Source organism: Coturnix japonica, chromosome 26, assembly GCF_054131305.1.
Source record: "Coturnix japonica strain WE chromosome 26, WE-NBRP24, whole genome shotgun sequence".
NCBI classification, from domain to species: Eukaryota; Metazoa; Chordata; class Aves; order Galliformes; family Phasianidae; genus Coturnix; species Coturnix japonica.
The window spans coordinates 1,510,547-1,525,004 of record NC_140688.1 but is presented as its reverse complement, the minus strand read 5'-3'; the positions used below and the strand labels follow the sequence as shown (position 1 = coordinate 1,525,004).

The following is a 14,458-nucleotide window of genomic DNA, read 5'->3' as shown; positions in this document are numbered from 1 at the left end:
CCTCTGGGCCCCCCCATTGCCTCCCATTCCATCCCAGGTACCCACCCCTTACCCATACCTGCCTCTATGGGACACCCCATTGCATCCTATTACCCCTCAGTGTCCTTCTGTGTCCCTCTGGCCCCCCCATTGCCCCCCATTGCCTCCCATTCCATCCCAGGTACCCCCCCTTACCCACACCTGCCTCTATGAGCCCCCCCCACAACCCCCAGTTTCCCCCATAGCCCCTTTTATCCCCCCATAGACCCCCATTTTCTCCTTCTGTTCCCCCATAGACCCCCATTTTCCCCCCTATTCCCTTCTAACCCCCCATAGCCTCCCATTTTCCCCCTCTATCCCCCCAGTTCCCCCAGTTTCCCCCCCATTCCGCTGTCCCCCCATAGACCCCCAGTTTCCCCCCTTATCCCACTCTAACCCCCATAGACCCACATTTTCCCCCTCTATCCCCCCATAGACCCCCATTTTCCCCTTCTACCCTTTTCTACCTCCACACAGCCCCCCAGTTCCCCCTTTAACCCCCTCTATCTCCCCATAGACCCCCATTTTCCCCCACCATCCCACTGTACTCCCCCAAAGCCCCCCAGTTTCCCCCCATTCCCCTCTATCCCCCCATAGACCCCTATTTTCCCCCTCCATCCCCCTGTACACCCCACAGCCCCCCAGTTTCCCCCCATTCCCCTCTATCCCCCCATAGACCCCCATTTTCCCCCTCTAACCCCCCATAGCCCCCCAGTTTCCCCCCAATTCCTCTCTATCCCCCCATAGACCCGCATTTTCCCCCACTAACCCTCCATAGCCCCCCAGTTTCCCCCCATTCCCCTCTAACCCCCCATAGCCTCCCATTTTCCCCCTCTGTCCCCCCATAGACCCTCGTTTTCCCCCTCTATCCCCCCATAGACCCCCGTTTTCGCCCTCTAACCCCCCATAGGTGGTGAGGGGGGGGTTGTTTTAAGGGGGTGGGGGGGTGGTTATTTTAAGGGGGTGGGTGTTTTAAGGGGGGAGTTTAAGGGGGTGGGGGGTTGTTTTTAGGGGGGTGGAAGTGGGGTTGTTTTAAGGGGGTGGGGGGGTGTTTTAAGGGGGGGGGTTAAGGGGGTGGGGGGTTGTTTTAAGGGGATGGGAGGGTGTTTTAAGGGGGGGGGTTTAAGGGGGTGGGGGGGTTGTTTTAAGGGGGTGGGGGGTGTTTTAAGGGGGGGATTTAAGGGGGTGGGGGTTGTTTTAAGGGGGTGGGGGGGTGTTTTAAGGGGGGCGTTTAAGGGGGTGGGGGTTGTTTTAAGGGGGGGGGGTTGTTTTAAGGGGGGGTTTAAGGGGGTGGGGGGTTGTTTTGAGGGGGGGAGGGTTAGGGGGTGGGGGGAGATTCATCCTGGACACTACGAAGTATTACTGGTCAGAAAGGGTGGCCAGACGCTGGAATGGACACAGGGAGGTGGTGAAGGGAAGGGTACGAGGTGTGTTTTATGTGTATTGCTCTATTGAACAAGGACATGAACAGGGATCAGCAGCACTGGATGGTAAAATACTGTATGAAGTTAATTGTGGAAATTTCCTTGTATTGTAATTTCCAGTACTCAGGAAACTGTAACAATATCTCTGTAAGTCAAATACTTTTATAAAATGACTCAAAGAGATGCTCGTCCTGTCGTTATTGGTTTGGTGTTACGAAGCACAAGTGTAGAAATGAAGGATTGAACTGCTGCTGGGGGTTGCAGGTAGGCTGGGTTTCTGTCGTGTGCTATTTCTGCCTGCTGGGGATGTGAGCGGGCGTTGGGCCCGAGCCCCGCTCATGTTGGTCACAGCACAGGGGCTGCGGGAAACACTGGGAGAGCAGAGCAGGGAGAGCCGGGCTGTGTGCAGGCCGGGGCATGACATGGAACCTCGGCAGCTGCGCAGCTGCTGAGCTTTTCCCCCAAGTCTGCAGACTCTCAGGTGATAAGGCTGTGCAGCAAAGCCAGCTGGGCACTGCTGATACTGCGGGCTTAGGGGATGAAGCCCCGCAGCACCTGCATGGCACTCCCTGTAGTCTGCCATCTTTATGTGCACAGCTGCTGTAGGTGTTGTTGGAGCAGTGGAGTGGCAGTGCGGTGCTGCAGGGCAGCTACACACCCCAGGGGCTCTCCATAGGCTGCAGTGATGTGACCCAAGTCCCACACTCACTTTCTTTCCCATTCCCAAGAATGACATACCAGTAGCAAAATGTTTTCCCCTTTTCCCAGTGTCCAAAGACAAAGATGAGGTGTCTTAGCAAGTGCACCAGCAATGTGTGGAGCAGAACCGCCTTGGGAGCCACTGTCACACCTGAGTTGATCCGTTTTAGGCTTCCCATGGAAATGTAGCATTTTGACTCTTCGTTAGTAAATCTTTGAGGTTGCATTTGACTTGCTGTTGCAATGTCTGCTGCTTGCTCTTCATGCAGCTAGTCCATGTATTTGTTTATGTAGTCAGTGCTAGGGTTTGATTTAGACAGCTCCGTCATCTTTTCAAGAGCTGCACCATGGTCGGCTGTGGAGAGAGGGTGAGTGGGAGGGGACACCTGTGTCCCACAGTGGCTCCTCCAGTCAGTGAAGGTCCTGAAATTGGTCTCTTCAGCTAATAGGGAGCTTTCCTCAGCTACCGTGTGTTTGGAGAGAGGAAGAGCAGTCCCAGGACCTTCAGCTGTGAGACTCTTCAGACGGACCTTGTGGAGACATCTGCAGGTGTAGTCTGGGATGGAACGGCTCCTGTTTGGCTCTTGTTACCCACGTGCAGCATGTGGTTATTGATCTTATAAAGGAGCAACATAGGAAAGAATCCTTTTCTCATCTACTACCTAATGCTAAGTCATTCCTCCTCACGGGGAAGTGACTAAGCATTGGTCCTGGGTGCTAGGAGAGGAATGTCAGATCTGAAAGCAGTGTGAATGATGGACAGCCTTGTTAAACACAGGGCTGCTCTGCAGTGCAGAGGTGCTTGTGAGTTCAGAAGATACCTGCTGAAGGAGAACTGCTTTGCTGTTGGATGTCATCAAGCTGCAATCTGCCCGGGCAACAGCAAAACAGGCAGAGGTGTGTGCTCCAGACTGTGCCAGCCTTTGATTCTGTTTCTGAGGTGAGCTGTGCTTTGCTCGCTGCAAATTCCAACTATATTTGTAGGAATTATTATTATGAATAACACAATGGTGGTGTTTGAGTCGCAGACAGATGCAGCAGAGCCTTTGCTCTGATCTTTTCAGGAACTCAAGCAGCTTTTTGCCATCCCCACCTGGAGCCATTGAAGCGTGCAGCCAGGAGCTGGACTCAGTGGTCCTCGCAGGGACCCTCCAGCTCAGGAATTCTATCATTTTACAATCACTGAGCTTAGCAGACATGCAAAGAGTGTGGGTGTGACAGCAAGCAATTAGCATGGCCAGCATCAGGAACCCATGGTTATGAGCTTAGGGCTGGTTTAGGTTTGCCAAGCGGGGGGACTAATGCTGAGATCCTTCTCTCCGGCCTGGAGGCTCTCACACAGCAGCATGGTTCTGTGTTTGGCAGGTGGGTTGGACCCAGGCTGTGCAGGAATCAACTGGGCTCTGCTTCAGCTGCAGTCTGAGGGCCTTTGGCTGCAGCCAGCTGCTGTTCACACAGGGTACAGAAAGCTCCAGAGCCACACAAGGGCCTTCAGGCTCCGAGTGAAACCCCACAAGCTGAGGGGAAGGAAGTGAACATCACCAGAGGTGGGGACTGCACAGCACTGATGTGTGGTGACAGACCGGGGTGGGCGGTGAAGTTGGGAGACCAAGACTGTAAGATGAGAAAAGCAGCTGAATTTAAAGGAAGAGATGTGAAACCAACAGGATCATCACCCTGTAATTGCCAGCCCAAACAAGGGACGTTTTGACCAGCGACTGCTCTGATCCACTTAACAAAAGCCACAAAACCACTCCATAAACTTAGAAGAACTGCTCAAAGCCACAAGCTACAGGTACTGGAGGAGAGCAGGACCTTTGCCCTGCAGTCAGCAGCAGTTTCAGACACACCAAAGCCGACACTGGTTTGCTTCCGTATCTCTTGTGGGACGGCCCCAGCCAAATCATCCCTTCTGGTCTGAGGATGAGGAGGGTCAGATCCTTTCAGAGCACCAAACCTGGCAGCCAACCTCATCACCAAACAAGCAGCCAGGATCCAAACGCCAGCACTCTCCATTCATCATCCCACTTCCTTGCTGCAGTCAGTCCAATGCTTCATGAGATTCAGAAGCAAACAAAATCAATACAGTCATCTTGATCCCTGCAGGAACACGCTGTGAGCAACAAAACACCTTCCTGGAAGAACTACCTCCATGAACAGAGGCAGCGACCACCTCCTCCCCTCCTACAGCCTCATTGCTTTCTCCTTAAGTATCACCACACGGAGCCTTGACACTCCCTGGCACCCAGACAACAAAGGGCTCTTTTCATGTTTTTTACACCAGGCTGGGAAAGAATCTTGGCTTCAAAACTTCCAGAGCAGCACGAAGGAAGTATTGGTTCTCTTCACAGACAGCCTTGGCTCTTCCGCTGCTGCCAGTGGGGAACATCAGCAGAGAGCATCTCTAAAGCAGAGAGAAGCACATGTATGAGAATGAAAGTCAATTAGGTCTAAGCAGGATTAATAGGGATTTAATTGAACTATGTGAACTGGAACTCGGGTCACGAGCTGCTTATTAACCTGCCTCAAGGGATCATGCAGCTTGCACTGGATGAGCACAAGGATGCACTGTGAGCGGGACAGCATGTGGTCAGAGAGGGAGACCTGCTTGAACAGTCAAAAATGGAAGAGAAAAACTGCTTGAGATAGATGCCTGGGAATTTGAGGACTTACCGCACAGTCTTTCCTTCCTTTCCTCTTCTGGGGAGGGAACCAAGTAACACCAGCCAGAGCTCACCCAGCTCACCGCTCCTCCTGCAGTCCAAGTGGCTGCCAGGCAGCTCCCTGCTACAGCTACACTTGCCATGGGGCCTACAGAAATCCCCATTATCAATTGACTGAATCCCCATCTAATCCCCCGATCCTATTAACAAACACTGCCTTTATTTTGCTACCTCCGTGGGGGCTCTTGGAGCCAACATCCCTCATGAGAAACAAATTAATTAAGACATTGCACTGTTTCCTCTTTCCAGGAAGGTGGAGGTGTTCTGGCAGACATTTTGCTGCTTCCAAGTCAAGCACAGACTCACACATGCCTGAAAGTTTGAGCCAACCACCCTCACACAGATCGAAGGAGCTGAAAGGCCTCCCCTAAACGCGTCACTCTCGTGAACAGGCCATGGATGTCCCTGTGTTTCTACAGAGCTCAAGAAGCTTTCATAGTAAACAGAAAGAGGCAGCATGACTTTTAAAAAGTTACTTTTGTTTTAATTTGAAACAAAGATTATATGTAATTGGTGTCAGATATTTTTGTCATGTTTCTTTGTCCTGAGATCTCCAAGCAACTTCGGAGTGCTTTTGTCTCGCATGCTTTGTTCTGTTCTCCTCATGCTGCCCACCTGACTCATCCACCAACAGCAAGGGAGAGAAGCAAACGCGGTCCTTCTCACACTGATGGTTCCAGCAAATGTGCTGCTAGTCTTCTGGTAGAGAACAGACACAGCACAGCACTGCTGCCGGACCTGGGCTCACAATGCATTTGTCAATTGAGGATGGCAGTCTGTGTATGCAAAAGGATGGCAGACTTGCAGCCCCACCACAGAACCCTTTTCTTCAAAGCCACTGTAAGCTCTGGGGCACCTAACACATCAGGTTCTCCTCCCATTGACTCATTCGTGATCAAACAAACCAAGCAGTGAGCTGGCATCAGGAAGCTCCAGATGCCTTACAGAGACTCTGTGGCTACGACACCACCTCTCTCCAGACCCTTCTAGCCATATTTCAGGCTAACACTAGACCGTCCCTGGCCCTGAAGAGACAGACCCTAAAGGAATGCAGTGTCTTCAGCTCTTGCCATATATCAAGTCCCAAATAGGTGAAGTCCTCTTTGCTGCTAATTCATTGGAAGCCCTTCTCTTCCAGCTTCCTTAGTTCCAATCCGCAGTCCACGAAAGGGAAAGCACAGCCATGCCTGAAAAACAGACCACGCAGTCCGTTGCCTTTGGTGCACTTCTGAGGATGCAATCCAGGCGATTCTGCTGTCCTTTGTGCCTTCCTGCTCAAGCCCTTATCGCTTCTTTTTGCTTTCCTTGGCTTTCTTGCTCAGCTGAGCAGCACTTGCCTTGGGTTTCTTCACCATCTCCCAGGTCTTAGACTCAAAGCCCTCCAAGTCCTACAAGAATCAATTGGGAAACAGTCAGGGAGCTTTCTAACAATGTGCTGATGCCCAGCTCATTTCGGGCATTTATGTGAAAGCAAAAGTACGTAAGTGCTGGGTATCTCCGCTGGAATGCATCTATATCAGGCTGAGCCTACATTTAGTAAGACCTGAGCAGCACCATCACTGTGTGTTAATCCACACACAGCCTGTTACCACAGAGGTTGTTATAAGCTTAAGTGCCTAAATCAGGCTTTGTAGAGAAAAAACACCCCCATTTTAACAGCAGGACAAAAACCAACACTAAACAACAATTACTCACACCAGAAAAAGATATCACAGAATCACCAGCATGTATTGAACCACTGAAAAGGTATTTCTGCTAAATTTTCATCCTTATCACGTGCGAGACAAAAGGTAAGCCTCAAAACAGCAGTCAGAATGTCACAGTCAGAGCCTTTACACCAAGACCAAAATCCAGGCAGGGCACCGAAGGCAAAGCTCTCTTCACCTGGACTAACAAGGAATCCTAAGCTATAAAGCTTGTTTCCTTCAGGGCAGATGACAGATCATATTTCAGCCATGGGAAATAAAGTCTAGTTATCTGGTAAAGACACGAGGGAACAGTGCCAGTCTCATTGGAGAAAGCGCACACACACAGATTGCCTCCTTTCATTAAATGCATTTGAGTCTAAATATTGCTTTAGCATCTTGGGTTCTAGCAGTCAGAGCTTGCCAACTGGAAAAGGACACACAGAAAACGGCAGAGCAAGATGTGCTAGCTTCAAGCTTCCAACACAGAGCACCAGATAATAGAGGGGCAGACACGCATCTGACAGTATCCTTTAATCAAAGAGTCCTGTTCAATCATCTCTAAAGTCAATGGGCTATTACGGTTCACATCTGTGTGGCTTCCCAAGGAAAGTGAGTTGGCTGCCTTTCCAAAGGCTGTAATCAGTGCATGGGGAGCTGCGAGGCTCTGCAGAAACAGAGCAACAAGCAGCTATTACTCAGGTTTGTAGATTGGTGCTGCTGAGAAGTGAACACTGATGCCTTCTGCTGTTCAAACCAAGGTAGTCTCCAAAGCCTGAAGCCTCTAAAACTAAGAAGCTCATCTATACGTGAACCTAAGCATCATTCCTAAGAAATGGAGAGTGTCTCTTGTTTATTGTCATGTGAATTAATCACATGCACAGGAAATCGTGGGGACAGTGCATATACGGAGAAAATAAGAAATAGAGCATACAAACAACCTAAACACAAACACGTTTGTCAGTTCTATCTCATTAATAGGACGAATGAGGGCCAGAAACTACACATCAAACAAAGCAGTCATCATTCTGAAAGAACAAGCTCTAGATATACAGTATCTACAGAAGTACAGAATAGAGACAAGCTCAAGGCGCAGGGACACCTTTCTTCCTCCCACGCTGCTTTTGTTTCTCTCAGCCCTCAGAGAACAAGGGATGCTCACAGTTCATCGCCAGCAGTTCCAGATGGGCTGAAAGGCCACCAGTTGGGAACACCAACATGGAAACGTGGGACAAGCAGCTCCATTTCCAGGAGGGACGTGAAGCCGACCACATCAGGACCCTGCGATTGCCAGCCTGAGCCATGCACATTTTGAGCAGCTAATGAAAGAGGCAGCACCACCATTCAAATGTTTGTTTCACTTTTATTTGCAATAGAGAGATGCAAAATGCATCAAAAATACATTTCAATATGAAATCAAATAGGCGGGATACTGGTAATGACTAAAGACAAAGCTTCCTTAGTTCCTCTCCGCAGTCCATGAAAGGGAAAGCACGGCCAGGCCTGAAAACCAGACCATGCAGTGTGTGTCCTTTGGTGCACCTCTGAGGATGCAATCCAGGTGATTCTGCTGTCCTTTGTGCCTTCCTGCTCAAGCCCTTATTGTTTCTTTTTGCTTTCCTTCTTGCTTCTAAGCTGAGCAGCACTTGCCTTGGGTTTCTTCACCATCTCCCATGTCTTAGACTCAAAACCCTCTGAGTCCTGCAAGAAGCAATTGGGAAAGTCAGGGAACTTTCTAACAACTGGCTGACAGCTGCTTTGGGAGCTCAAGTCACCTGACCGAGCAGCTTTGGGAGACCAGCACAGGAAATTGCCTTCCTGACCTCAGGGCACATTAGAAACTCCACATCTGTCAAGTTCCCAAAAATCCCATGCAAACCAGAGCCTAAAGTCCTCTCTAGCAAGGCGGTCCGTGCTGGGAGGGTGGACCCTCTGCCTGGCAGCTCATAGGGCGCAGCAGCAGCTGCAGGATAGGATGAGCTGGCAGCTCAAGGCTGCTGGCGTGCGGAAGGAAGGACAGAACCAAGTGCGGCACTCTCAGCAGTGCCGGGGCACACTGCCGTAGGCAACAGCTACAGACAGTTCCCTCCCAGCCGACTGCCTGAGCATTCCTATCAGTCTCACACAGCGCTACTTACTGCCTTTGGGGACTTGAAAGCTGGCAGGATGATGGCCAGCACACACAGGAGCTTGAAAAGGGCTCCAAACAAGAGTCCGTAGCGCAGCATGTTCTCCAATATCGTGGGCTCAGGGATCTCAGGTGGTGAGAAATGCAGTTCAGCAGCCATAGCGCAGACAGCTGCTGCTCCACTGCTCTCACAGAGGCTGCGTGCTGTAAGGGGGGAAAAAGGCATCATTAGTCTCAGGCACTGCAATGGGGCTACTTCCTGCGAGCAAACACTTCCAGGCTGACATAGAGAGGTGCTGGGAAGATATCCAGGGCCTACTGACCCGAGAACAAAGAGGGACAGCAAACTTGCATTTCAGTTGCCTTTGCCCGCCTGCCTAGGAAAAGAGCCCTCAGCCTTCAGTACTGCTGCACTTGCAGGTGGGGGGAAGAGAAGCAAGAGAGGACGGGTGGACGTCAAATAAGGGAAGAGCTTAACAAACAAGAATAAACCTATCCCTGAGCTCCATCACACATGCGTGACCACTGCCTTATTAATATTAATATCAGTATTATTCACAGAATTAAAGTTTCCTATGTTCACGTACCTGGTTGTGGACGTGTTTGCTGTCTTGCTGCTGCTGTGCTCTACAACGCCAGACACAGAAATAAAGTGCGCAGAAAGCTGATCTGTTGAAGACAGAGGAGTGAGCTGTGCTTAACCAACACTGCTTCAGCACACGCTTACAGTAAGGCACACCTACCTTACAATGGCCACGCAGGAAGCTCCAGACACAGCTCCGGACTGTTTCCATGAAGCCCAATTGCATTTCACAGCCACTCACGCTCTGCTCCTCGACAATCTGCAACAGAGAAGTCACAAGATGCAAATCCCATCCATCGGAGATGTCACAGACCTCTGCACTCATGAAGCAGCACTCATGTCATTGGGTGAGAAAGCAGACGTGTGCTTACCGAGTGAGCGCTGTTTGCTGCCATCTGCTGGTAGGACCCCACCTAACTCTAAGTACGAACAGTAACCTATGCCTAACTCTAAAACAGGAACAGAAACCTACACCTAACACTAAAACATGAACAGTAACCTACAACTAGCTCTTGTTGTCCCACAGCAGCTGCCCCAGCCCCACAGCCCCGCAGCCTCTTGCAGGCAGCACAGCGCCGGGCACCGGGCTCAGCCCCAGCCCCGAGGTGCTGCTGCACGGGCTGAGCCCAGACCCACAGCTGAGATGCAATGACCACTCATCAATCTTTGGTTTCCCTCCTTCACATCCAGGTCCTTTGCTGCACACAGCCCAACAATCCTCTCTTTCACCTCCGGCAGTGCTGCTTGCTGCCATGCAGGCAGCAGGAGGCAGTGCCTTGTAGCTCATTGTACCGAGTCCACTGTGCAGGCTGGTGGAAGAAGGAAGACGCCAAGGCGCCAATTGAAAATGGCCACCAGACACTCCTGGCATCCAGCCTCTCATCTTTGGGCTCTGGCTCAGCAACGTGCCCTCGCAGCACCCTGGCACTAAACACGCAGCGCTGCCCATCGCGTGCTTGAAGCCATTGGAGCTGAAGCAGCGCCGCGTGGCTCAGGGCCCTCCCGGCTCCCGGCTCAGCTCTGTGCCCGAGGCGCGTTCACCTGCAGCCCTCCAGCTGCCCTGTCCTCCTCCACGCGTGCAGCTGGGCTTCCCGGGGCAAACAGCAACACACGGTGCATCAGAAGGCTGAAAGAGCCAGCCGGGAAGACAGACAAGCTCAAGAGGCTGAGTGCAGGGACACCCTTCTTCCTCCCGCCCTGCTTCCTCTCCCTTGCTTTCCTCTCAGCCCTGGCAGAGCAAGGGGATGCTCACAGTCTGTTGCTAGCAGTTCCAGTTGGGCTGAAAGGCCACAGGTGCAGAACACCAACAGGGAAACGGGGGAAAAGCAGCTGCATTTCCATGAAGGGACCTGAAGCCGACCGCTTCATTGCCCTACGATGGCCAGCCCAAGCCAGGCACATTTTGCGCAGCTACTGAAAGAGACAGCACCAGTTTTAAAAAGTTTGGTTGGCTTTTATTTGAAATGAAGAGATGCAAAATGCAACTAAAATACATTTCAACACAAAATTAAGTAGGTAAGATACTAACAATGACTAAAGACATGCTATAAGGTCAGCTAATAATCAATACGTTGAAACAGGGATCGAGCTGAAGCACCCTGAAGGAATGCAGCGTCTCCAGCTCTTGCCATACATCAAGTCCTGCACAGGTGAAGCCCTCTTCTAATGCAGCACAAGCCCTTCCCTTCCAGCTTCCTTCCTTCCTCTCCATTGTCCACAAAAGGGAAACACGGCCGTGCCTGCAATCCGGACCATACTGACCGTTGACTTTGGTGCCACCTCCGAGGAAGCGTTGCAGGTGGTTCTGCTGTCCTTTGTGGCTTCTTGCTCAAGCCCTCATCGTTGCTTTCTGCTTTCCATCTCGGCCTTCTTCCCCAGCTGAGCAGCGCTTCCCTTGCCTCAGGTTTCTTCACTCTCTCCTAAGTCTCAGTCCCCAAACTCTCCGAGTCCTGTGCCCTGTGCCCTTTCCTGTGCCCTGGCTTGTGTCTCTGAACATTGGGAGAGGGCTCCTAAGCTCTGTCCCTACGCTGGATCAACTCCAGCTCTTCCTCCAGCCAGCCCATAACCCTTCCACGCCTCATTTTTCTTTCACTTGCAGGGAGTCTGGATTCCCACCATGGGAATGAATGGAAGAAAGTACGCTTGAGGAGCAGAAGTTTGTGTTTGGCTGTGCTCAGATCTTCCTCCCAAGAGATGCTCTTCACGTCTTTCTTGTTTCCTTTCTGCTAGAAGCTGAAGCAAACAGGCTTGCAGTGAAGCATGGCCTTGCAGGAAGGCAGGACACTGGTGTGGAGTGTGGCCCAGCTATGAAGAGAGCTACAGACACACAGCAGGCATCTGGGTTCTGGGTCCTGTCTTTCTAGACAGGCTTGCTGTCTGTCCTTTCTTGCGACTGTTGTCATTGCATGTTGCTTGAGGTCTTGCAGTTGGAGGGGTTGACAGTGACCTTTCCTGTCCAGGATTGGAAAATCAAGCCCACAGTTCACCCAAGAGCCTAAGATCCATTGCAGTCAACACTGGAGATGAGATTTCTCCGTATTGTGGCCCAGTTGGGCCTTTGGTCTTGATGAGGGGGGTTGGTCTCGATGATCTCTGGATGTTCCTTCTAACACCTCTAATTCTGTGATTCTGTGCCAGTTTGCAGACTGAAGGTAGTGCTGGACTCATTAAATCTTGCAGCTTCCCCTTTCTTGGTTCTAACAGGGAGAGGTGCTGAGCCAAATGGCAAGATCTATGTGAAAGCTGCTCTCCAGGCTGGAGGGCTTCCTGGAACAGCAGGTCCCAGGACAGGGGGACGACCTTCCCCTGCAGTTGACAACCACTCCTTCTGCAGGACGGTGGCTGCAAGAAAGCGCAAGGGAGTGGAGGAAGAGGAGCAAAAAGCAGAGCTGTGGCCTGCCAAAAAACACGCGAAGGTGGAGCGCAGTGTGGCAAAGGCCCAGAGCCCACATCAGAGCAGAGGCAGTGTGCCAGCTCCAGAAGCACATCCTGGGCTAGAAGTAAGAAGATGCTGTTGTAGCTGCCTTGGTGAAGCACTTCCCTTATCAAGTGCATGGAGTTTGCTTGGGGTTTGCTTTGCTTTTTCCTTCTCTGGACAGAGAAGGGAAAAGAGTTGAAGGCTACCCAGTCCATGTCCTTGACCATGACCATGCCACAGTGCGTGACCCCCTCTTTTCCCTTTAACCCCACGTCCCACTAGAAGTGTCTAGTGTCATATGAGTATCCTCAGTGAAAATCCATTGAATGATTTGCTAAGAAGCTTCAGATCGTTTCCCATAGTCAGTCACAGTCTTACCAGCCTGCTGTAACAATTTCCAATGATGCACTTCCCACCGAGCAGCTCCCTGCTGATCGTCTATCAGCGGGCAAGCGAGCTGAAACACAGCTTGACACGGTCCCTCCAATATCATGTCTCTAATGACTCCAGACCAACGCAAAGGTGGAGGATCGCTACGTGTGGGGGGGAATCGCATAGACAGGGGCTGTAAAGACATCGGTGAAACGCTCGAAGAGACTGATGCCTCCTTCGTACGCAGTTCTAAGTCCTGCAGCTCCTCAGTTAATGTTTTATTATGTTCCTCCAACGCTTTCTCATTCCCACCATTATCTGAGTCGCTTTCACTCTCAGGAGCTTCTTGCTGCTCTGCACACCCCTCAGCCCCCCCCCACCGCACCTTCCTCACCAGCCAAAACCGGATCTGCCAGAGACGTTGAAGAGGTCAAGGACGGGGGATTATTCGGGGCTTCTGCGGCAGCCCTGACTTGTGAGGCTGATGAGCAAACGGAGTACGAAACTCCTGGTAACAGGGAGTCAAGTTCTGACCTTGACTGAGCACTAGGTCCGGATAGAGCTTGTACCACAGCAGCAGCAATCTGCCGCTCGGCTTGCATATTCTTCAGTGTATTTATTTTGTATTCCTTATTTTTGGAGATAACAAAGTCCCACATATGGTCGACTATTTCTCAACATTCGGCTACAGTGAACATCAGTGCCACCTCCTGAAGGTGTCCATTCATATGAGCCCATTTTACCAGCTCGGATATGCATTTAGGAGATACCTGCTCCCCTGTCTTAGAGAGAATACATTCGAGCAGTTCCTCCACAGCTTCCCACAACATCGTGGATGGCAGAGAACGGGATGGTACCCCGATGAGAGGTGAGTGCCATCCCCACCCCCCCCCAGTTCTTTATTGCCCCCACCTCATTATTTGTGGTTCCTATCCCTTTATTTTGTTCTCTCCCCCATATTTGTGCCCTCACTCTGTGTTTATTTTGTTCACCCCCCCCCCCCGCCCCCGCAATTTTTTCAAACCAGCTTCGTCTGCACCAGCAAGCACCTGCGGGACCCTGAAGCTGGTGGGGGACGTGGGGACCCCCCTGAGAGGGGAGAGCGTGACAGCCGCTTGGACTGGGAGCAGGAGCCGGAGCCTGAGGAGCGGGGGAGGCGAGAGCAGGATGAGCAGAGGGGCAGGGGGCGTGGGCAAAGCTGTGGGTGAGTCAGTGATGTATGGGTGCATCTGTTGTGGGGTGGTGCTGAATGGGGTGGAAGCTGTGCTGACCTCACCCCCCCACAGCTGTGCCTTTGTCACCTACAAGAAGATGGAATCAGCTGACCAGGCTCTGGGGATCCCTGGGTGAGCTGGGGGGCACTGGGGGGGCACAGGGACGGTGTGGGGGTGCCAGCAGTGCTGAGTCCCTGCCCCCATCCTGTGCCCCAACAGCCGTAAAGAACAGTGCCAAGGGCTCACACCGCGACAAGCGGGCGCAGGTGGTGTACAATGAGGACCTCTTCGGGGGGCAATAAAGGTTTAGTGCACACAGCAGTGGTGTGGCAGGGTGACAATGGGACAGCGGGAGAACGGGGATGGGGGAACTGTGGGACACGGGGAGCTGCAATGGGGGAGGCTGAGTGGTGACCAGCTGCACACACACCTGTAACTGAACTGCCATCCTCACCTGGCTGTGGTGCTGAGCATGCTGGGCTGCCTGGCCCTGCTCTCAGCAGCACTGTGTCCTCCCTCCCAGCCCCCACAATTCCACTGATACAGTTATGTCTGTTAGAGAGATTCACACTGCATGGAATGTGCCACGGCCAATAGCAACTGAAGGGTTCAGAGCCAAATAAGTGAGAGGAGGCAGTGCTGGAGCTCATCTCTTCCATGGAGCTCATAACAGCAGCACAGCAGTAACCCTGGTG

General features: G+C 51.8%; 1 protein-coding gene across 5 annotated transcripts; it reads right to left on the bottom strand.

The window, feature by feature from the left end:
• Positions 1-7,892: 7,892 nt before the first annotated feature.
• Positions 7,893-9,767, bottom strand: LOC146756539 (uncharacterized). Of its 5 annotated transcripts, none has more exons than XR_014937232.1 (4): positions 9,632-9,767; positions 9,421-9,519; positions 9,265-9,346; positions 7,893-8,881 (listed from the first exon to the last, which is right to left on the bottom strand). XR_014937232.1 is itself a non-coding variant. In XM_085523967.1 (4 exons), the coding sequence occupies exons 1-4, from the start codon at positions 9,653-9,655 to the stop codon at positions 8,670-8,672; spliced, it is 375 nt and encodes a 124-aa protein (XP_085380093.1). In that variant the 5' UTR covers positions 9,656-9,767; the 3' UTR covers positions 7,893-8,669. The 5 variants fall into 5 exon arrangements, 2 of the variants coding, with proteins under 2 accessions (XP_085380093.1, XP_085380092.1); XM_085523967.1 differs by having other exon boundaries at positions 9,265-9,304; XR_014937231.1 differs by having other exon boundaries at positions 9,421-9,767.
• Between the last annotated feature and the right edge of the window lie 4,691 nt (positions 9,768-14,458).